General features: G+C 37.4%; 1 protein-coding gene across 1 annotated transcript in view; it reads right to left on the bottom strand.

Annotated features, from left to right (window-relative positions):
- The window catches only part of LOC149828796 (protein tesmin/TSO1-like CXC 5), an 85804-nt gene that overhangs the window by 10303 nt on the left and 50124 nt on the right, over positions 1–25377 (bottom strand). The window contains exon 4 of the mRNA XM_090017732.1: positions 13156–13527. Within this exon, the coding sequence (XP_089873858.1) occupies positions 13156–13527 (372 nt within the window). The remainder of the gene's footprint in view (positions 1–13155; positions 13528–25377) is intronic.

The raw sequence follows: 25377 nt of genomic DNA on the forward strand, positions 1-25377 counted from the left end.
CGCGCATCGCGCAAAGGTTTTGCGTTACGCTCTTGCTTACGGTCTTTACTTTGTTGTCGCACATCGCGCAAAGGTTTTGCGTTGTACTCCTGCGTACAGTCCTTTACTTTGTCATCGTGCATCGCGTAAAGGTTTTGTGTTGCACTCCTGCTTACAGTATTTACTTTGTCGTCGTGCTTTGCCCCCAGGCTCTTGCTTTTGCATGTGTTACTGTCTTGCTATTGCAAATGATGCTCAGGTTTTCGCTCATTGCATACGCGTTTGAGGCATTCTCGTGGAGAATACAAAAGACATCTACCACTCCTTGCGACAAAAGTTCAGTCAGGAGCGAATGATACATCCTCGTCTAAGGAGAGGGATACCTCACAAGGATCTTAGCTCTTCGTGTGCGCAGTCCTGCAGAGTCGACTTGAGATTTTAGGGAGCTGTGCAAAAGCATCAAAAACTGCCCAAATAAAAGCATTTGAAAGGAGGTAATTGGCTGGTTCTGTTGAGAAACATGTATCCCGTCTATCGAGGTCGGTATCGAGTCATGCGAGGCATGTAGATACCCCGATAGCGGATGAGATTCGAGATAATCACATGCCAAATGTTGGCACAGGTTGCTGGTTGTTTCAAAAGATAAAGAATGTCAAAGTATAGTTTGAGAAGCATTACATCTTTGTGAAACACTCATGTTGAGGCTTCTATTGAGGAGCTATATCCCTTTCATCCTAGAGTACTTGTAGTCGTGCACGACACGTCTAGTACTGTGATGATCGGATGAGACGGTCGTGCGACCTCAAACAGTGCTAAATACACAATGTTGTAATCACATAAATGGCCTCGTTTTCGCCTTCACAGGCAAGACGCAGAAGTGTTGAGCATAGGATGGGTCGTTAGTTAAGCAAGCCCTAACACACCCGTTCGCTTCTAGTTGTTCTGTCAAGGGAGAGGACAGAGCGGTACAAAACTCCAATGGACAGGTTGTTAACAACCACCCCACGGGCAGATGATCTGGCCTCCCCAGTCATTGGAGTTAGGGGAAATGGGCTATAATAGTGCTCAACACTTCTGCAAAAGTTGGATGCATCTGTGGCACTACTTTTCAGCCTGTGGGGAATCCTCTCGCGGCTAAAGTCGTCCCCTTTGAAGTGGACTCAACTAGCTATTAGGGTTATTGAAAATACATAGAATAATAGACGCCTGAACTAGTCTCAGTTGTTTCTACGTTTTGCCTGCGCGTACCCGCAGGCCAGTAATATCGAAACATAAAATATGTTCACACTGGTCGATTGCTTGCTTGCTCGGTAGTTCAGTATGCTACTTGTTGAGTTGTATCTACCTGTCGAGGCGTTACTCTAGTTTGTTAAACTACTTACGCAGTTCTTTGCTAAGTAACATCTAGCTTCTCATACTAGTTAAATGCTTATAATAATAGCATTATGCCAGTTGCTACATATTAGCACGTGACTTGCTTTACCCCTTGGTCGAACTGTTTGGTGCTTATTGTAGCGTAGCACTTGTTGGCTTGCATCTCTTATGATTGATGTGATTGCATATAGCTCGTAATCTACGAACTGGTGGCAACTAGGATTGATGTGGCTGCTTGTCTTATAAGCTGCTTACATATTGTGATATAACTATTGTCGTATGATTGCTTATGAATGGCTTGTGGTGCAATGGTTTATGCCTTACGATTAATTTAATTACTTGTTGATGGACTCAGTCATTCGATGGAAATTGTATGTATTACAAGCATTGTTATAAGTGCTTGTCTTATTCAGTTGTTTTGTTTAGCTGTCAGATAGAGTTAGTTACTCTCCGCCAATAGAATCAACTGGATGGACATATTTGTATGTTCTCGTGTGTTTTGTTTTACCATGTGCAGTGATACGCTACATATTGTTGATTTTCATGCTTGTGCCCATATTATGGCTACTGACCCCAAGAGCGGTCAATCGTTCAGAGCAGTCGATTGTATAGATGCATGTATCACTGAGTATGGTGTCTGTTAAGGACATAATCTCCAAAGGATTATCTGCGAGGGCGTGTATAATCAAGACCAGGTGACCGGCTAGAGTGGTAGATCTCTGTGAGGAAGTGTATGGTCCAAGACCAGGTATACCGTCTAGGGCAGAATTCCTTGTAAGGTTATACATTTCCCAGACCAGGTGATCCGGTGTTGATCTTGTTGATTGTAATAGTGGCTATCGACCCTGAGAGTGGTCATTTCTGTTGATGCATGTATTACAATGATTTTCATTAGATATAACATTTGTTGGGGACCGGCTTCCCAAAGGATTCCTTGTGAGGTTGTACATTTCTCAGATCGGGTAATCCGGCTAGAGCGGTAAAATCTCTGTGAGGATGTATACTGTCCACGAACGGGTAGTCGCAAAGACGGTGAACTCCTGTGAGGAAGTGTATGGTCCAAGATCAGGTATACCCTCTAGGGCAGTAATTCTCTGTCGGGTCGTATATCTCCCGGACCGAGCGATCTGGCGTAGATATTGTGTTTTTGCTTACCATAAAAGGTTATGGTGAGTCGTGATGATCTTCTGAGATTGTTTGAGATAGCCAGTTATAAATCTATAGTTTGGCTTTTTTGTTTTAGCGTGATTATATGCAAGACTCAGATGTGAGAATCAGATCGTTAGCGACTTGAGATAGTGATCATGTTTTGGACCTTCTACGGAAGGGCGGACTTTTTTGAGAAAGTATGACGCCTTAGTGAGTCATAACCGGTGACAGTTGGTCGCGTAAGGTCTTGAGAGATAGGAATAGTTTAAGGTGGTTCAGGACAAGCGTTTGTTAGAAGTAGTGAGGGCGACAAACGACGTCCTGATAATGATTTAATGCAGAGACCCCGTTCTAGGAACGAGAACAAGCTAGTTGTGTGGTGGTTCACAGCCTACGATCAATTGAATCGTATGCTGCGTTTCTCAGTTGCACTGCTTACTTATGCATTTGCACTACTTACGCATTTGCACTGCTTCCCTGTTTAAACTGCTTAGTATACTGAATTAAATGTACTTAATTCAGTTTTTTGTAACTTCTCTTGTGCACCTACTAGCTTTTCGCGAAACTAACCCATTTTATGAGTACATGTGATGATTAGGTACACCACAGGCGATGGCGTGATTGCAAGATGGCTTCAAGACTTCTTCTTCCTGCTCTTAGCTTGAGTCCTGGACGATTTGGGTTTGTAACGGATTCTCCTTAGGATACCCTGATTTTGTGAGTTTTGGTTCTTTTAGCTAACGTGCCCAAAGTTGTCAGCTTGCCTTCTGATTTAACAAAAGAAAAATCTTCCGCTGATTTCATAAACAAACTCTGAAGGAAAGAGATATTTCTAGTCTCTTGCATGTTCTTCTAAAAAGGTTCGCAAGTTTGAAGTTTGGGGCGTTACAAGCAATCCTTCTGCAGCCATACAATATGACATTTAGGTTATGAATAGCATGACGAAATGGGAATAAGTTTTACACTCTTTGTCGGTTATGCAGAATTGCTTATTCATGTGCATGTTGTTGGAAACAATTTATTCTATCTATGTTTATCATTATTTATTGGGTTGCTTATAGCTTACCGTTGCCTTGTAACAGTAACCTTGATCTTCTGAAAACGAAAAGCTTATCGGTTTTATTTTCTGAAAGTTTTGGTACTTGGAGATTTGATTCTCTACCTAGGGTTTGGGACATCATTGTCTAACTTAATTTTATTTTGGTGCACTTTCTGGAAATCTGAGATTTGTGTGGCTACTCAGAGGGCGTTAAGGTGGGGAAATAAGGTCAGTCAATGAGTTAAGACCTATTTCGACCCATCCAAATTGTTTCCCCTAAATGGTGGGCCCATATTTCGCGTTGATGAAGAGTTTTCAAGTGATATAAGGTTGGTATCTGACCTGTGTGAGGTTCAGCTCGTGAGTAGAGGTTTGTGTTGCAGGTTTGATACTTTCATTCTCTCTAGAAGGTACATTTAGGGAATAGGGGATTGTCAGAGACTATTTGTTTCATTTTTCTGTTGCAATAACATGATGGTCTTTATCTTTTGTGTTATCAATATGATGGTGATTTATATTCTTATGTGAGTCCCATGAAAGAACAGTATATTGGTTGAGAAGCATTTCACATTTTGTGTTTTAAGTGAGTTTATTTGGTCATCTTTCTTATTTCATATGGAAGATGCACGAAATCTAATGGTATAGTTGTATTACTGGTAGGGATTTGAGTCCAGCATGGAACTCATTCAGCACCCAATCTCTCTCACCTTGAGACTTAGGATAGCAGTTGCACGAAAGTCTCGTCCAATGCTACGAGCAAGCTGGTCACATAACCTCTTTATTGAAAAGAAGATTATGTTTTCTGTCTAATTGCTTTATTTGTCTTTATTTATTATTTTGTTGAAATATATATGTCTTGACTCTTGTCCTTAGAATGCAAAACATACTAATGCATGCTATACTTTCACGATCAATGTTGTCTATTAATATATTTTTTGTTCAGGAATTAACGTGTGATTTTTGTAATCTATAACATCCTAATGGATTTGTTTCTTGTTTGATAATTTAGCTTAGTTTTATAGATTTTACCTTTGACTAATAACATAGTTTCAACTTTCATCAGCCTTTTACATGTTCAATCCTCTCTGTCTTGGATAAAGAAATCATTTTTTATTCATTTTTTGTGAATTTGTGCACATATTTTCTGCTACTATATAGTATATATTATATACTATATATTAATGTGCATACATTTGTGTATATAAGCAATGATTTGTGTTCATCACTCTCCATCCTTTGCTGTTAATAATAGATTTTCTAAAGTGTTCTAAAATGATTCCTATACTTTTATGATGCAGGTATATTTGTTTGTTCTTTACTTCATTAATGACCATCACAAACTATGATCACGATAATTATGATGACGATGATGATTCTTTGTACAACTTGGAGCATGAATCGTCTACTGGTGTTCGGAATGACAATGCAAGAAAGGGCAAGATGTCTTCTGATTGTTCATATCAGTTTGAGGACAGAAATGAAAATTGTTTTGATGAGGAAGATGAAGAAGAATATGACTTGGATGACTACTATTTTGAAGATGACCAAGATGATGAACCACCTAGCATGCATAAAACAACAGTGCTATGGCGCCATGTATTGAAACAAAAGAAGAGTGGACAAGAAAAGCAAGGTGAAACCCAGGTTTTTATGTGCAGGCACTGCAAAAATATTTATCATAGATCATATACTCGAGTTTTTGCACATCTCATGGGATCTCCAAAGAGACAAAGTGTTGGGATTTCCTTTTGCCCTGTAGTTGAAAAAATGCAGAATTGGCAAGAAAAATTAAGAGGCAAGTTCGCCGAGTGGAGGTTTCATCAAGTGCTGTTGAGTTGAGAAGATCAAGAATTGATAATTCGAAGAAGCCTATTAGTATGACTACATCATCTAGTAGAAGCCAAAAAACAATTGATATTTGTGATACCCTTAAAAAAAAAGAAAGAGATGATGTAGATCACAAAATTATCATATTTTTGTGTGCAAATGGTATACCTTTCAATGTGCTTTGATCACCATATTGGGAAGAGATGATATCTGTAGTTAAAAAAGTGTCTGGATATAAACCCCCATCATATGAAAAAGCGAGAACAACGTTGCTTGACAGTGAGAAAGTTTTCACAGAGAGTTAAATGAATTTCGAGAAAAGTTTGAGGAGTTTGGAGTTTACATTGTCTCCAACGGTTGGACAAATATCAAGAACAAACACTTGATAAATATACTTGCATCAAATTGTTTTGGCTCGATATTCTTATATGCAAGCGATTTTTCTAACGTGCAACCGTCAGTTGCAAACATTACCGAGTTTTTGAAGACGGGATTTAAACTTGTGGGGCCTTCTAATGTAGTGCAAGTAATTACAGACAATGCAGCAAATTGCAAGTTAGCAGGTGAAGAATTAAAACAAACGTATAAGTATATTTTTTTATCACCTTGTGTAATGCACACACTTAATTTGATTTTTAAGGATTTGGCACATGAGTTTCATTGGTTGGGAGAAACATATTTGCAGAGTAAAGAAATTGTGAAGTATATCACAAATCATTCAAAAGCACTAGCAATCTTTAGAAGCAATGAAAAATTAGAGCTAATAAATATTGCAAAAAAAATGTTTGCTTTACATCATACTACTCTGAAGCGCTTGCTTGATGTGAGGGAGAGCTTGAGGCTCACAGTAATTTCAGATAGATGAAGCGAGTGAAAGCAATCATGCACGGATGAAACTATGAAAAAAAATGGCTCTTACAACAGAAACAACTGTTCTTGATGAAGAATATTGGGATTCTGTACGTTTAGCATTATTGATTACAAAACCCATATATAAGACGATTAAATTTTGTAATCACGAAGGCCCTATAATTGGTGAAGTGTATGAAGGCATGGACAACATGTTGGGAGAAATTAAAGACAATCTAAAAGGACAACCAGATTTGTATGAAAAGATTCATAAGATTGTCTCAAATAGATGGGATAGAATGAATGTGCCTCTCCATAGTCTAGCCCACATGCCTACTCCAAAATATTACGAGTCAAAGTATCTCAAGATCCCAACAGCAGGAGGGGTCAAACGAGTTTCTCCTGGTAAAAATTTTATTATCTATTTAATAAAGTTTAAAGTTAAATGATTTAATTATTTTATTATTTCATTTGCATTTGTTTGTTATAGTTATTAGACATTTTTTTTGCTGAAAAGGATAATGATATATTAGACGGTGCAATGCTCGCGCTTGAACTCATATCTGCTTGAAATGAAGAGCTATTTACACTATATAGGTCACAACTTGTGGCTTTTGCATCAAGAAGTGAAAAATTTAGCCGAAATGCAGCAAGAATAGATGCATTGAATCCTACAATGTCGGTGCTTAATTGGTGGTGTTTTTATGATGGTGATACACCTGAGTTGAGAGCATTAGCCATTAAGGTTTTATCTTAACCTATTAGCACATCTTCTACAGAAAGAGTGTGGAGCACCTACAGTTATATTCACAATGTTAAAAGAAATAGGCTCAATGAAGATCGTGCTGATACCTTGGTGTATATTCATTTCAATCTTCGATTGATTGACAGGAATAATTAAATTGTGTTGTACTTTTGTTTTGGTATTTTTTTTCTCTTTTTCTATCATTGATTGTTTATTAGCATTCATATTTTATATTCTTGTTATAAAAAGATGCAACAATCGCTACAAAGAAGGACCTAATCGAAAATGGGATATCAATCCAGAACTTGCTATTGTAGAAGAAAACACGTTGAGATTAGAGAACATGCGTTGGAGAGATTTGGATGATAGTGCACAACAATCAAGCATTATTTCCAAATCCAAACCCAAAGATGTACAACCAAGAGCTCCATTACCACCAATAATCATACGTACAAATGAAGTTGAAGAGGATACAAATCAATCCAACAGAGCTAGTAGAACTGCAGATATACAAGAGCGACCATCAGTTCCTTAAGGCCGGATTGATCGTTTCTTTAGCAGGAGACCTAGACAAGGTATGTTAATCACTTGATCTTGTTTTTTTTATTTTTACTTTTTTCTATATATGTATTTTTTATATTTTAAATTGTGATTTTTGAACATTTTAATTTTTTAACATATTCATTATAGGAAATGAAGGAAGGAGCAGAAGGCATGGTCGTGGAGGACAAGAAGCGCGTGATGATGCAAAAAGTTCTTAATTTATTGCTGACTTAAAGGGGGAAGAGAAAGATGACAGATTAATGAACTATTGAATTCTTAATTATTCTTTTGATGATGTAGTTGGGGTAGTACAACTTAGAAACTTTTATGTTACTTTTTTAGTCATGGTCTTGTAATATTTTGTTGGTTTGATATGTACTTTTATTTTTAACCTTGCATGATGAAGTGAAGTAATGGATTATGTTAATTTTAAGCTTCTTGTTTAGAACTTTATAGCTTATAATTTACAGTTTAGAACTTTATAGCTTAAAATTTTAACCATATCTCTATGTAATCTTTGAGTTTATTGATTTCTCATTTTCTATGTTGCAGATATCACAAGATTTACAACAATCAAGTCATTTGATTTTTTCATTGAAAAAAATATGTTTTTTAATCAAATTTATTAGTTTTCTTAATGTATTATTTAGTACTTGCATGCATTTGTTAAATGGTTGCAACATGAATGTGAATTATGATCTTCTCTTGATGTATTTTTTTTTAAATGCTTGAAAGTTGCAAAAGATGCATTTGTTAGATAATTGCAACTTATATTATTTATTGTCTTAGTTACATGTTTTATTTTGTCAATGATAAAATAAATCTTATTCTTTGATAAAATAAAAATATATAATTACATTTTTGTTTTCCTTTTGATTCTTATTCGCTTTCCTTTCGCTTCTTATTCGAATCCTGTGTCGCTTTCTTCTTCGCTTCTTAGGTCGCTTCCTGGTTCGCTCTTGAGTCGTCCTGCGCTTCCCGCTTCTTAAAATTTTATAAGTGCCTCGCTTCCCGCTCCCCGCTTCCGCTTCCCGTGTCGCTTCCTGCTCCCGCTTCCTTGACTGGCAACTCTGAGAACAATATAGCTATCTTCGCTCTGATTCAGAGGTAGAGTTTTTGTCAAATTATTTCAAAAAGTATTTAGAACCAAATGAAATTGTATATCAAAGATCTTGTGCTTATACCCCTCTACAAAATGGTTTGGCATAAAGAAAATATAGGCATATTATAGAAACTACTAGAACTTTTATCATTTCAAAAGATGTTCCAAAGGAATTTTGGGCCGAAGCCGCACTTACCGTTGTTTATCTCATAAATAGAATTCCCTCTGTCAAACTTCAAAACATTATCCCTCTTAAAAAACTTTATAAAACTTCCTCTGATTATTCTAGAATAAGAACCTTTGGATATAAATGTTTTGTTCTTACCAAAAAAATGACAAATTGTCTCCTTGAGCAATACCTTGTATTTTCCTCGGATATGGTGAAACTCAAAAAGGTTTTAGATATTATGATTTCCACATGATAGACTTTATATTTCTAGAAATGTGACCTTTTTTGGGAAAAAATTTATTTGATCAAAATGATCCTAAGAAAGCTAGTAATTATTTTTTTTTGTTTGAATTGCTTCTTAGAGATAAGGAAGATTCTTTAAGTATTGATAATCAGAACGAAGAACCTCAACTAAATTCTCTTGGCAATGTGAACCATGATATAGATAGAAGTAATCATCAAATTCGTTAATATAGCAAAAGAGGCAAGGATAGTCAGCCCAATGCCTTAGATATTCTAGCATTGAGTCACAAGACTCTAGTAACCTTAGGAGATCTACTAGGGAATCTAGACCCCAAATAGATTTGTATCCTGAGTCTTTTTCCCCTCAATATAGAGCTTGACTAGCAAAAAAATACCCTACTTCGAGCCCAATAATTATAAACAAGTCAAAACCCATCCCGAATGGACAGAAGCCATAAACATAGAAATTGATGCTTTAGAAAAATCTAACACATGGAAAATAGCAGATTTACCTAAAGGGAAAAGTTCATACGTTATAGATGGGTACACAAGGTTAAAACCAAGAGTGATAGCTCCCTTAAACAATATAAGGCTAGGTTAGTAGCCAAGGGTTATTGTCAAGAACATGGTATTGACTACGATGAAACCTTTGCACCAATAGCTAAAATGACTTATGTTAGAACCCTTATAATTATAGCTACCATTAAGAATTAGCACATCTAGCAAATACATGTCAACAATGCATTTTTAAATGGTGAATTAAAATAAGTATGCATAGACCCTTCACCATGATGTGAAATTCCAACATAAATGATTCTTCATTTACGTAAAGCATTATATGGTTAAAATACTCTTAAAGCCTGATATGATAGATTCAGTTCGATTATAATTAAACTTGGTTTTAAATTTTGTCATACTGACACTGCTATGTTTGTTAAAAAATCTGATGCATGTGTAGTTGCTCTTTTCTCTATATTGACGACATGATCACCACTAGAAGGGAGCCAACAGGGAGTTAGTTATATTAAAAATATTTTAAAACAAAGTTTTGAAATGGGTAATATAGGTTTTCTTAGATATTTTTTAGGGATTGAGGTTGCATACTATGCAAGTAGTTATTTATTAACTCAATCCAAGTTTGCTATTGACATCATTGACAGGTCTGGAATTACGGATGAAAAAAGGGCGAACACTCCTGAAGTAATTAACGCAAAAATGAAGATAGATGATAGTATACCCTTGAACGACCTCACTCCTTACTACCAAATGATTGGGGCCCTTATTTAACCATTACCAGACTTAACATTTCTCACACAGTGCATAAAACTAGTTAATTTCATCATTCTCCTACAACTGTGCACATGAGTGTCGTTAAACACATTATTAGATATTTACAAAATTTTGTTTGTAAAGAACTTTTTATCTTCTTCATCCCCACTTGACTTAATTGCCTGTACCGTTTCTAACTGGGGAGAGGATCTCAATTATAGACACTCAACTACGAATTTTTGTGTGTTTAAGTATCTTAAAAATGCAAGAAGAAACAGAAAGTATCTCTGTCATCAACTGAAACTGAATATCGCACCATGGCTATCACGACGTCTGAAATTGTATGGTTGAGAAGATTGTTAGAAGACATAGAGGTGTATATGCAGTCACCCTCAAGGTTATGTTGTGATAATAAAAGTGTCAAGCATATCGAGATGGATTGTTACTATGTTCGTGAATAGTATTTTAAGAAGATTATAATTCTACCATATGTAGCATCGGAATTTCAGCTAGTTGACTTCTTCACAAAGGCACTTCCTTCTTCCCGGTTTCATTTCTTACTTGACAAACTTTCGGTAATTCAACTGTAAGTTTGAGGGAGAGTGTTAAGTAGTACATATATATATTACATTCTTTACAGTGTTGTAATAGGAAATACTCATTAGGGTATTTTAGTTATTTCACGGTCTTGTAATAAGTTGTGCCCATTAGGGGCATGATAGTCTTTTATATTTTTCCTTTTATTTTTTATAATTTAGTATTTAAATTTCGATTGAGGGCATTTGTGAGGTGCCCCCCCCCTCTTGTAAAAGCAATGCTTTCTCATGCATATTTGTTCCAATAAAGATCTTATGTTTTACTTGTGTTCTTGGCCCCTAAGTGGCCATTGTACTTGTTTTTTGTATTGACCCATAAGTGGTCTTTGTGTTTATGCTCGTGTTCTTGTAAGCCCATAAGAGGCACACACTTGTATTGTCTTTCCTCTTTCATTACAGCATTGACCATTGACTTCACGGGGCATGCAATTGAAACAATAAATTTTAAAGGTGCTGCTATATCTAGTGAAAGATACAGAGAAAATAAAAAAAGACTGATCATTATGCTCATGCTCTCTTTCAGAATTTATTTTTGAAGCAAAAAGAAATCTAAGTAGAGCAGTAAAACTGTAAAAGAATGATGATGAGACAACATTGAGCCAAGAAAGAAGCTTAAAAAGAAAAAGGAAGGACATAATGAAAAGGGAAAAGAAAAGAAAAAGAAATTGTTGTGACTTTCTGTATCCTGAACCCTGTGTGCAGGATTACCTGATTAGGTGGGTTTTCTAGAAAATTAAGATCACTCATCATGGTTGACAAAAGATTAAAATTCTACTAAGCACCTACATGAACCAAAGAAGGGTGTTGTGTCTTCCCAATATCCCAGACTTGTGTCATTCATAAGCATTGGACTTACTGTAAATCAATATTATCTTGTTTTTTTTTCTATTTATAGAGGGGAACCCAAGTTCAGGTGGTGGGGCTTGGAGAGGTTTATACTCTCGCATGACCCACCCTCAAGCAGTTAAAACCCCTTGTCTGCCCTCTTTGCCCACCAGGAAGCCTGCTGCTTCTGTCTTAGGGCAAGGGACGCACACCCCACATATCAAACTCTTGACATCCTCAACTTGAATGCCTTAAGTGAACCCACCTAGCCAGGTGTGCAGAGCCATTGTGGGCCAAAGTTTCTGCTTCAGACAAAGTTCGACATTTTGCAATGCAACATGCACTATTTCTTTTTTTTGTCAGAAAGGCATAAACTGAATACTAGCCATTTTAGGGAACATAATCAAAACCTGTCACCCGGATATTGGGATAAACCAACCTGGTATCTAACTAGAAGTTCCCAAACCTTGTGCCAAGAGGACAGTTGATAGCACGTGACCATTTTTACCTGAGATTTTTTTTTTTACTTAGGATGTTCTCTGCCACCAATTGCTTTCTTCCAAGAACATTAGTCATGTTTAATGCACCAAGAGAGCAATAAGGAAGATGGTAAATTAGGAAAAATCACACATCCAATATGCAACATTCTACATCTTTTAAAAAATACGGGATTTTCTGATTTTTTTTCTCCTAGAAAAGTTTTCTCACAGCAAAAGAGCCTGTAAATCAGTTTTTCTTCTAAGGTGAAAAGGCCTCCAGCCACGTCTCGTAATGAGGTGAACCCAGCCATCAAACTAATGATAGTAAGATACCCTCTTTGTTATAGGACGTTATTTTGCATGTATTACTTGTGTGATAGAGAATTTGAAAAAGTCAAAGATATGCAGGTGAAGCCTGTCACACGGCCTACACTTGAGATGAAGGTTCTGATGAGGTTGTGGATCTGGAATTTCGAGTCTTTTGTGGTCAGTCCATGGTGAATGGAAGATGTGACCAATTCTAATGAAGTTCCACTGAAAAACCAGATTAGGGTTGAATGAAAGCATCCTCTCCCTTCCAGAGCATATCAAAAAAACACTCCAGAGACTATAGAACATAGGATGCATGGCATACCGACAGGATAGACAAAAACTGTATTTATTTGGATCTGAACATGGATGGTGGTCCCACATTTCTTTTGGCTTTTCCAGAGAAAAATGGATGAGTTACTTCTATGAGAAGAAGTTTTTTGGATTTTGGGTGGGCCTACCATTTTCTAGAAAAAAGGAAGTTTGTCTCCTTGACATCAAACACCCCTTAGACGACATAAGGACTAGAGGAGTTGATCATCACACTTTCTCAACTACCTGATTCGCAAACTTTTCAACAATAACAATAGCAGAAACAACAGCAACAAAAAAAGAGAAAAAAAGGCACATCTTCAAAGGGCTTCCAGTTCAGACATACCTGAGGAAATTGAGCAAGCCTTTGATTAGAAGGATCTTTAAGAGCCATGCTATAGAAATTTTCTTGGTTTCTCCTCTTCTTGTTCAGTGGAGGGGAGGCAAAACCTGATGTTCCAATAGCTCCAGTGATGGCAGCATTAGCTGCCTGCTGGATATAGTTCAAGGCCATGTTGGGATCAGAATGACAGAGATCTCTTCTCTCTTCACTACCTTCAAAGTTCTTGCAATCCATGCATTTGCAGTTTTCAGAGCAAAGAACACTGGCTTGGAAGCACTCACAGTACTTCTTGAGACACCCTGACTTTTTGCAATGACAGCCTTTGTTGTGCTTTCCTACCAGAGGCAGCTCCCTTATTTCTTCATGAAACATTGTCTGTAATGAAACCAACAAAAACTCAAGAGAATGCCACAAAGGCTACAATGGGATACAAAAAACAAAGCTGTCACTTATGGACCTAAAACACTCTCACAATGAAGATACACACTAACAACTCACAAAGAGTCACAAGTAAAAATATAAAGGAGTTATTATTGACAAAATGCTTAGAAAAGCATCGATACATAGTAGGGAAGATCCCTATTTATAAGCAAGAAGAGAGAGCAAAGGGAGCAGACCAACTAGAGGTTGGGCTAGCTCCTAACGGTCACAATTATGACCATTGGGCAACGTCTAGTTGGGATGTCCCCAACATACATATTTCAAAAATAAAAATAAAAAACATAAAAAGAACACGAACACATGCGCGCGCACACACACACACACACACACACACACACACACATATATATATATATATATATATATATATATCTTAACAATGGCAAGTCATGCAGTATATGTAATATCGTGTATTTTGGTACTTAGTCATTTTAAGAATTTTGACAAAAATTTGGCTGTCTGGGAGAAAAATCATCTAAGGCTCGATTTTTAGGCTGATGTCTTTGAGTCTTGGCTTGACCTAGGTCCCATTGACAAGATCGAGGCGAGCCAATCGAAACGTGGGAAAGAGTTGTAAATTCAACCTTTAAATTCAAGCGGAATTCGGGTTATTTTCGAACAAAATTCAGAATTTGGCATGCATGTAATATATCGTTGGATGCGTCTCGAAATTCTGAGCGCAACGATATTTTGTTTTCATGAATTTGAGTTCTGTTTGCCCGAAAATCGCATTTTTTCCTAAAATTAAGCAGTTTGTCGAAATGGATCCGGAGTTGGATTGGATTGGATCCAAGGCCTGGGTAGGGATGGCAGTGGACAGGGGGAAAGCGGGGCCCCGCCCTGCCTCGCCCCGTTTGGACCGGGGATGAAGGGTATGAAACGGGGATGGAGGCGGGGACGTGCACTTTTCCCCGCCCCGCCTCATCCCCGCCCCGACCACTTTTCCCCGCAATATCCCCGCCCCGCCTCATCCCCGTTTGAATCGGGGAGGAGGACATGAAACGGGGGTGGAGGATAAAATCCATCCCCGCCGCGGAGGCGGGGCGGGGGTGGAGACCTTGTCCCCCGCCCCGCCCCACTGCCATCCCTAGGCCTAGGATCCGAATTTTTATGGATTTAGGTCCTACTTAAATCTGGATTTGATCCAGGTCTTGCTCCAATTTTTGTTTTGGGTATGTGTTTGGATCTTGGATCCGGATCCGGATCCGGATTCGAATCCAGATCCGAACCCCACGTTTTCCAACTTTAAATTGAATATAAAGCTTTATTTTGGGGTTAAATAAGGTTAGGGAGCCTTCTGGGTTAATTTGGTTATTTTCGGGTACCTTTAGATAATTTTTAATTAATTAATTAATATTCATTTCGGATTTTTGTTTTAGGGCTGAGTGGGACTCCTTAAAAGAGTCCTTATTCCAACTTGGGAGAGGTTAGGAAAGAGTTTTAAAAGGATTGAAAGGTTTTTTGTTTTGAAAAGTCAACATTTGGTAATATTTCAAAAAATTAGGAAACTAAGAGAGAGAGAGAGTTCCACCTTTTGGGAACTCTCTTAGAGAGAGCTGGAGAAAAAGGGGGGGCGTCACTGTAATAACCTAATTTTTCTCATTAATTATTTGAAAACTATTCAAAATAATGCGTAATTTATTGAATTGGACCTAGGATCCGTATTTCGGATCCAACATCCATAACGGATCTATACATGTATATATATATATATATATAGAGAGATAACATGTTAATACGCGGACCTGCAGTGGATCCATTTGGATCCACACCGCAATGGGGTGTCGCGGATCTAAACCGCGTTTGGATCCCGGGTCTCGGACCCGGTCCACGCTCTGTGAAATAAAAAAAAGGGGTTGTAAGTATAGAGGCATACGAAGACCCGATAGAACCTGCTAGGGTTATGAAGGAACCCTAACACAATGGAAAGGGAGAGGGGAGTTGCATAGCCACCAGGGTGAGGGTAACGGCCTCCTCCCTTTTCAGGAGGCCACCCTCCTACTAATGGGGTCCCGAACCCCTCTTCCTCTCTCTCTCTCTCTCTCTCTCTCTCTCTCTCTCTCTCTCTCTCTCTCTCTCTCCCCTCTCTTTGCGTCAGTCCGCATCCGCCTGAGCGACCCTCGACTGCTCTATTCTCCTTGTTCATCTCGACCCGAGCTCGGCAGTGGAGCCAACGACGTTGGCCAACCCTCCTCTCACGACAGCAGTTTCCGATCGTCGAAAAAGCACCGAAAGAGGTAGGAATATTATGTGTTCTCCTTGTTGGGTACGTCATGGGTTGAGCCTATGGTGTGGGTTGTCTGAAAACCCGAAATCAATCGATTTGGGGATTTATGCTGCTGTGAAATGAAACCCAAATCGAGCAGGAAATGAGGGATATGGGTTGTCGTGAATCCCTAATCGAGAAAAAAAATGGGGATTTAGGTTGTCGTGAATCCCAGGTAAAAAAAAGGGTTTTGATTTACGCTAGGGGGGGGGGGGGGGGGTCGAATGATAAAAAGGGGTTTTCGGTTTATGTAAAAAGGGTTTTTGATTTATGCTAAAGGGTTTTGGATTGTTGTTCAGTAAGGATAGGCATTGGATTGCTATTCAGTAAGGATAGGCATACTGTGAGGGCTATCGGAAACCCCAAATCGCTCAATTTGGGGATTCTGACTACTGAGAACCAATTGAAAAAAAGGGGGTTTTGATTATGTATTACAGGGGATTTCTTTCTGTTTCTGCCAATGGGTTTTGAGTTCGGCTGTTGTGAACTCCAAACAGAAAAAAAAAAGATTTTATTATAACTTTTTGATGTACCATTTGAGATCTATTGTATCTTCCATCTTATTTTACTCTGTGATGATGTTACATAACGGCTGATACAATAAGTTAAATTTTTTCGTGCAACTGAATGAATTGTTCTTCATAATGTGTGAGTTTTTGTATTCATATTCCTAGCATATGAGGATTCAATTGATTAACAACAACAACAACAACTACGCCTTCATCCCAAAACAATTGGGGTCGGCGATATGAACCAACAAAGAAAAGCATTCTGGGTCTGCCACATGAATCCTTCTCCTCCAATCATTTCTATCCAATGTCATGTCCTCGGTGAGGATCAAAGCATTCATATCATTTCCTATCATCTCCATCCAAGTCTTCCTAGGCCTACCCTGACCTCTTTTAACTAATATATTTTCCCATTTCTCCATCCTTCTAACTGGAGCATCATTAGACCTTCGTCGAATATGTCCAAACCACCGTAAACGATTCTCTCTCATCTTATTTTCAATGGGTGCAACGCCTACCTTCTTACGTATCTCCTCGTTCTGAATCTTATCTTTTATTGTATTTCCACACATTCATCTAAGCATAAGCATCTCAGCTACACTCATTTTTTGAATATGATGTCTCTTGGCAGCACAACATTCTGTACTATATAGTAAAGCGGGCCTAATAGTCGTCCTATAAAACTTTCCCTTAAACCGCAATGGCATTCTATGATCGCACAACACTCCAATTGCACTTTTCCATTTCATCCACCCAACCTTTATCCTATGATTTCTCCATACTTTTGAATGATAGATCCCAAATATTTGAAACAATTATCCACCGGATTCAATTGATTAACGAGAAAAAAATTTCAATCTGCCATAACGTCAATTGTTAGATTATACATACAGTCCAACTAGTTCATACGTGTATGTATAACAGGCAGTTGAGAAAGAGGTTCAGGCATCACGGGTGTTTATGAAAGTTATAAAAAAAATGGTGTTGTGATCTTGTTTGAAATAGAGTTTTGCCTATTACGCTCTTGCTTAGATAATTTGTAATGTGTATGTTAATCTTCTGTTACTGAAAATTTTTTCTTTCACAGATTATGGCTTAATCTAATTAGTTTTTCCCTGCATAAAGTAATATTTGTTTCAAGTCTATCTCTCGTGTCAACTGAAGGTAAAGTGTGGTACAGGGTTCGATAAACTTTGTGCTTGTTAAAGAATCGCTGGTTCTAAAAGTTTGATGCCACAGTAGTATGGGTTAATACTCACATGTTAAACCTTGTTCCATGTGTAAGTTACCTCAAATTCTGAAATGCTAATACTCAGACTATACCATGCCCTAAGTAGTTCTGGAATTGCAATACTCAGGCTATACATGTGCGAATTGGTCTCTATGTCTGAATTACTGTAAGTTCTGAAATGGGAATGGTAGTGGTTCATAGACATGCATCCCAGCCATAAAACATGTGCAGTAGTACACTTGCAATTTAATTCAATAATAGTTATGTATTCAACAATGGGTCAGTATATACCAGTATGCTTGAAACTTCTTCTTTTTTCTAGATAGGTATCCCAGTAAGGGAATCTGGATATAGCAACGTTTTTTGAAATTGTTCAGAGTTTGGTATTCTAGCAATGAACTGACACACGAGTAATGTTAAAGTCTCACCGGTTTAATATTCTGCGGTACCCTAAAGGGGAAAATTATTAAGTTAGTTATTGTTGAAACATCTTGCCTAATGGGCAGTATTGGGTTGAGTACCTGATACGGGTACTTGGGCTAATAAAATTACACTGATAAGGAAATTAAAAGTTAAATTTTCTTCGGCCGACTGGTTTAAAGGTATCGGGGCTTGTGTGCGTGACGATTTAAAGGTACTGAAGCGCTTTGAATGGGTCTATGAAATCAAATAGAGAAAAGTTTGGATTGTATACCTTTGTAATATAACGAAGGTTGGGGATCTACTACTATGGTGGTAGGAAATAAAATTTGGGGAAATGCCCCTGTACTTCAGAAAATTTAAATAAATACAAAGATCAACCCACTCAGATGTGGGCTTACTTTGGAGAGGGTAGGTGGTACAAAACTCCGGGGACGTGTTATTGCTTCAAGCGGCAATAGCTCGTTGGTCCCCAGTTCTCGGAGTTAAGGGACCGGGACTATCAAATTGTGTCTTAGGTGGTAGCTCAAAGTTCTTCTGCAGAAGTTAAGGATACGTCATGTTTTGGTTTTGGGCCTTTGGGAGGTTCTCTCGGTCACTGGCCGCTCTCATAGATTTACAGTTTCAGTTAGAATATTCGGGTAAATAAAACATCAATGAATAATAAACCCCCGAATGTTCTCTTTTAAAATGATTGTCTTGGCCCGCGTGTACCTGCAGGATAATTAAAGATAAGCATTTGAATAAGATCATCTTCGGTATCACATCTGAGTAGGTAGTGTCGGATTTACAATTGTACACATAAAACGTTACTTTTGACATGTGGGCATTTACTTTTAGCATGCGATAAAATATGTGGTTATGAGAGATTTACATTTTGTTAATGCTTTTACCTGATAGTTACTTTTATAAGTGTGGTTGTTCTAGTGTAGATTTTATACTTGTTCTTGTATTGCTGAAAATCATACATGGTACGCATATCACATAATTGACACATGATATACCTGCAAGAAAAATTACAGTATTTCCTACTTAGACAGTTGTAGTCTAATTCTAATCAATCTACCATTTTTCAGGTAAAGAATAAAGTTTACGAGCGACTGCGAGATGAGGCTTCGATCGAGATTTGATTTACTGTTTCAGGGATAATTTGGTTTCCTTTTCATTTATTAGTTCATGTCATTGAAACTCTGATGTCGTTATTTATTTGATAATGAAATAAAATAAGTAATGTTGCTTGCTCTCTACTGTAATGTTTCGGAATGCTTAACCTCATATTATTAATTATTTTCGCTATTATAAAAAAAAATCCTCTAAAATTGGGTTAAAATTTTGGGGTGTTACAATCACCCCCTCTCCCATTCATTATTCAAAAAAAAAAAGAGAAGGAAAAAGAGAAAGAGAAAGAGGGAAAAGAGGAGAGAGGGAGAGAGAGAAAGGGAAAGAGAGGAAGAAAGGAGGAAGGAGGAGAAGAAGAAGAAGGCCATCTTCTTCTATCATTCACCAATTTTTCACCATCAACCTTTTTCTTTTCCCAATCCACGCAAAGGTACAGGACTTTTCTTTTGAAAATAGGTGAGAAATCGAACGCTGGTTCGATTTCATGTAATCCCTTGGATGAAATCCATAGAAAAAGCGTTTTTACGATTGTTCCCTTAAAAACGCATGGAGGAAGATCTTCCTCCATGGTTGATCTCCGGTGGTTCTTTCATCTTTTTCATAAAAAAAATTTATGTACATATCATAACTGGATTTTTATTGAGGAAGAAGGGGTTCTTTTAGATCCCTAGTCGGTGAACACCGATTTCTATGGTGGGATCTTGATGTGGACTGGGAAGTTGTGTGTATCATGAAAAAAAAGGGGGGGCATTAAGGTGTTTGGGCCCAGCCAATCTGACGTCGGCTGAGCCTTTGGGCGATCAACCCCAGCTGACTCAGTCGACTGGGCTGCGTGATTGACCCAGCCGACTGGAAGGGTGTGGTTGTATGCCAGACCCAGTCGCTGGTCGGCTTCGGCTGGGTCACGTTTCTTGCATCCAAAAAAATAAAAGTTAATAATAAAAAATTCTTTTGGTGGTTGTTCAGCCCTGACAGCACACAGGCCCGGACTGGGGCCTGTGCATGGGCTGTCAGGCCCAACTGATAGGGTCGGCTGGGCTGTTTTGGCCAGCCGGTCTGGCAGGCAGTCCGGCCTGGGGCTGACCAAACACGACCCAGCTGACTAAGGTCAGCTGGGCCTGTTTGAAACCCCTGGGTGAAATCTTCAGAAAAAAAAGGGACAGAGTATTTAACAGTGTTATGCAGAATTTTATTTAGTCATGTATGTGCTGTGTTATGCAAAATTTTATTTAGTCATGTATGTTGCTGTGTTACACAGAATATGATTGGGTCATATATGTTACTATGTTGTCCAAAATTAAATGAGTATAAGCAATGGTCATGCAATTGGCATGATGATGCACACTGGTTGGGAATATGCTTTTATATGAACACTCACATTCAAAGGAAGTATGCATTAACATGAATTTGAACAGTGAGTGTATGCACGCAATAAATATGTACATGTAGTTGAAAACATGCATTTGACACATTATGCATAGTGAATGAAAGCATACAATGGATTGAATGGGTGCATTATATGAAAGTGTGCACTTATCACTATTACATGAATTGAATGTAAACATGCTTCTAAATGTCTTTGTTTCCTACACTCACAACTGAAAACTGCATTTAACGTGCATTAAGAAGCATATGAATTATGGCATGTGGTTATGGTTTTTGCATATGGTGCATCCATGATCCACGTGAATCGTCGCGGGCCTGAAGAGCCTTGAGCACTAGATGCTACTTCATTCTTTACTTTTAAATGGATCGCAAAAATCATAATTATTCGTAGTGCACTATATTGCACGGTTCCATGTGTTTCCACAGATGGGAGTCCTGTGACGACTCTCGCAGGGGTAGATGCAAGTTTTTGTCTTGCTTTTGCATGCTAAATTGCAAAACTTAATAATTGGCTTTTAATAAAAAAGATAATGAATAAGAACAATGTAATATATGTTCTGAGATCTCTTATCGAATGAATGGGCATCTTAGAGATTCGGTTTTGGGGGATCACGAGGATACAAAAACTCGGTGTGCTTTACCTTTTACCCTTGAACCCGATATTGAGGTTTTTTCTCCTAGCCACGATTTTAGGGAGAGTCTGTCACTTTACCTAGGGGTGGTGTGTTTGACACAGTTGTTATTTTGGTATACCAAGAAAGTGACACTATTAAATGTGGAGGTCCTTAGTGTCTCGACATTAGATGTGGAGGTCTAATGTTCCGAAGGTGATTCGGTCGAAGGCTAAGTTGGGAACCCAGTAATAAAATACAACTTGTGTGCTAAGTTACCCTGAGAACCTTACTTAACCTCGAGAAATTTTACCTGTTTGATATATTCGTAGGCAACGATAATTAAAAAGAGGAACTTAAACTTGTAAGCATTTAATAGGAACATGTATATGAAAGTAGAACTATAATAAAAGATAATAAAGTGTTTATGCATTGCATATAAATCATACATATTCCTGTTATGCAATAGAACATGCATATTTACGTGTTCCCTTAACTGTTAAATGTTGGTGAATGTTTAATATTGTTCCCTAATACATGTTACATGGTTGTATTGCTTAAATAGTGATATTTGTTATTGTTGTAAAGTTCTCTCATGCTTTATAATTGTTTCATATTGCATGAATGATAATTGAATTATGAATTTATTATAAATGCATACCTCCAAGTTATTGCATAGACTCTTATCAACATTCTTTATGCTCATTTATTTTCATTAGAGGAATTCGTACGCAGAATTCTTTGGATTTCTGACACCCTCTTTGTGGTTTTTCGCAGCCGCAGAAGATCGGTGAAGCGACTAGCTTCTAATAGAGGTACGAGTGTCACACTTTTGCTCGAAAGTTCACAGAAAAACAGTGTGGCTCAGCCTTTTTCTTTATTTACTTGCATGTTACTTAAAATTACTCTGATATGTCTTCTGCATTTATTGTTAAATACACTTTCTTTTATAATGAATAAATAATGAGTTGCCATGGTTTAGGATGATAAATGTAAGATCTCTTGTGGTGTGTTTGGCTTTCCAATTGAGAGTGAAATTGTAAAAGCCCCCGGTCTCTGGGAATATTTCTGCAATTGATTTAAAAAAAATCCGCATTTTCAAGGGATATGAGTTAGGATCGTTAGAGTATATCAATGAGATACATGGGAGGCAAAAAGGAGAATCTATTGGCAGCCTAAGTTCAGAACAATGAATGAAGCTCTTGCATGAAGTAGATGAACTGATTGCAACGAGTTTTCTATTATTGCCTAAGACATCAACGAGTTTTATATATTTTATATTGTAATGCATGCCAATATTTTCCCCAGAATTTCTAAAGAAAAAACAGAATTTTCAAATTATTGCAAGATTTTGACTCACTAAGATTATATATAATAATAAATTGGTAGAATCTTACTAATACATTTTTATGTAGATCTGACCATATAGATGGATTTGTCATAATTGATTTACCATGAAAGTGCTCTAGATCAATAAATTTAAATACTAATATATTTCAAAGTAACAAATAGGTTGTTTAGATTACACCAAAGTACAACTTCAAATAAAATGACTTTCCCCGCCAAATTACTAGATGTGAAACATGATTTTTAGAAAAAAGAGCCATGCTAATAAATGTAAGGAAACAAACGAAAATACGAAGTTTACAAACACTAATCCACCAAGGGATAATACAATCACAAAGTGAGAATAAACTCAATAGCACAACACATGAACACAATAGTGACGAAGGGCCAACACAAAAGATAAAAACATAAAACATAATTATGAAATACTTAAGAAAGCATTGTCCAATACAAAGTGGAAAACCCTTATTTACAATACAAAGGAGAGAGTGAGGGCAGCCCAACGACTAGTTGGGCTGCCCCAACAGCCAAATTACATATTAAATAAAAAGGCAAAAAAGAAAGAAATTAAAATTTTAGGAAAAACAACTTCTACTAGGCTGACACCTATTACATGAGTGAAATGACTGAAATACCCCTGAAGGGTATTTCAGTTTACACTAGAATATGAGAACTGGAAATATGAGAACTAATGTGTGAACTGCGATTTTCATGTTTTTTTTGTTCTTTTCTCTTGAATCTAACCATATGGATGTGATCTACAGGATTGGTTTTATAAGAAACCACTCTTAAATCATCTGATTTTGATGAATAAACAAGATTTTTTTAAAGCTTTAAAATCAAAGGCTCATAATCTTCATAAATATTCAAGCATTCAAAAATTGCATTTTTCATCGAAAATACACGATACAATTGTTGATTCCTAGCAAATTCACCATGCCAAGCACATCCACATGGTTGGATTTGCAAAAAAAGTGCTGAAAATGTCCATATTTCTAGTTCTTGTAACAAAGGAAGCAGAATTACAAATAATGGACAAATACAAAGAGAATAAACAAACACTTCAAGTGCACACACAAATCCACAAAAGGACAATGCCAAAAGGCTAACAAAAATAAGTATTATTGAAAATGTTAGAGAAATGAATGAATACAAGTAAAGCAGGAACACCCCTATTTATATACAAAAGGGAGAGTGAGGGACCCTTGGCAGCTCCCCACTCTTAGAGTCGTTGGGGAGCTCCCAACGGTCATATTTATGACAGTTGTGAAAAGATACTGTCATTCAGTATAAGGTCTGGATCTCAAGATCCGGACCCAATTCCTTTCATTTTAAACACATGATCATTAGTGTTTCATTAATGGCATGCTGTAATTTTATCATAACATGTAATGGGTATTTTCGTACCCTAGCTATTGTATCTGTGTGTATTTAATCAGAGAAGCAAAACTAAATACCCTGATTAGGGATTTTTGTTGCAGCCACGTTCTCTCTCCCCATGTTGTGTTGTTGCTTGTAGATGAAGAAAGGAACCCATGATTTCTATCATGGTATCAGAGCAGCAGGTTCAATATTGAAGATCGGTTCCTTCTATGACTGATTTGTCTCCTTCTAAGGTACCTGTTTCCTCATTTTTCCTATCGATTTCTCTTGTATTCAAATCTGCAGTCCGGACTGAAATCTCTTCTTCGTACTCTCCTCTTTCTTTTTTGCTCTTTTGAAATACATCATTAATCTGCTTATTGTCTTCTTCAAGTACCTCCCTTTGATTCGCCTTTTTTATTTAAGCCAACGTGTTTCTCTTATTTCCAAAATCCAAAACTGAAATTTGGTCACGTTGGCATATTTCCTCCTCCTTTCATTCCTTGTTGTTCTTCTGTCATATCTACGTCAGATCAGATTGAGATCTGCATGCCCAGATCTGTCTTGTTCATCTTCGAATTCATTTTCATCTTTGTTTTGCCTCTTTTCTCATTATTCTAAAAAGAAAACACGTTATTTTCAAAATAACGTACCTACTACTGATTGAATTTTATTCAGAACAGATTCTTTACTGCCCAGTCCCGTTTTTCTGTCTCGTGTTCATCAGTTAAAAAAAAAAACTAGTCTGGTCTTTAGACTTCTCTGGTATTAAAATTTATGTTCTGAACTATACTAGAATTTAATTGTGGTTGGGTCTTTGTCGTAAGGCCATTTCTTATTTCTTATTCCTTCTCTTGGTTGGATCTTATTCCTTCTTGTTTTTTGCTTTAAAAGAATATGGACTCATTCCCTCATTCTCAGTCTGGTCTTTCCTCAAATTTTCTCAGTCAACTCGTGTCTGAGAAACTGAACAATTCCAATTTCCTAACTTGGAAGAGACAAATCATACCATTCATAAGAAGTCAGGACCTTTCTGGACATCTGGATGGTTTTGTTCATGTTCCTCCAGAATTCATACCACAAGAAGAAAAGAATGGTGAGGAAGATCTTTCTATTACCTATGTTAGAAATCCTGAGTATGTATCCTGGATGAAGCAAGATCAGGCGTTGGTTGCCTATATCACTTCTACATTGTCACAGGAAGTGCTTGTGGCAATTCCAGATGACTGCTCAGCAATGCAATTATGGCATCGACTGATTCAGACATATTCTCAAGTTTCTCAGGCCAGAGTATTATTTTTAAAGAAAGAGTTTCAAATGCTAAGAAAGGACTCCATGACTATTATGGAGTATTTGAACAAAATGAAGACTATTACAGATCAATTGGCCATTGTGGGATGCCCTCTTAGTGACAAAGATATGGTGCAACAAATTTTGAGTGGGTTGGGGTCGGACTATCACATGATGGTTACTTCCTTATTGTGTTTGCCAGATTTACCTACATTTGAAGATCTTCGTGCCAAGCTTTTACAG

Source organism: Nuphar pumila, chromosome 9, assembly GCF_984573655.1.
Source record: "Nuphar pumila chromosome 9, dmNupPumi1.hap1.1, whole genome shotgun sequence".
In the NCBI taxonomy this organism is placed as follows: Eukaryota; Viridiplantae; Streptophyta; class Magnoliopsida; order Nymphaeales; family Nymphaeaceae; genus Nuphar; species Nuphar pumila.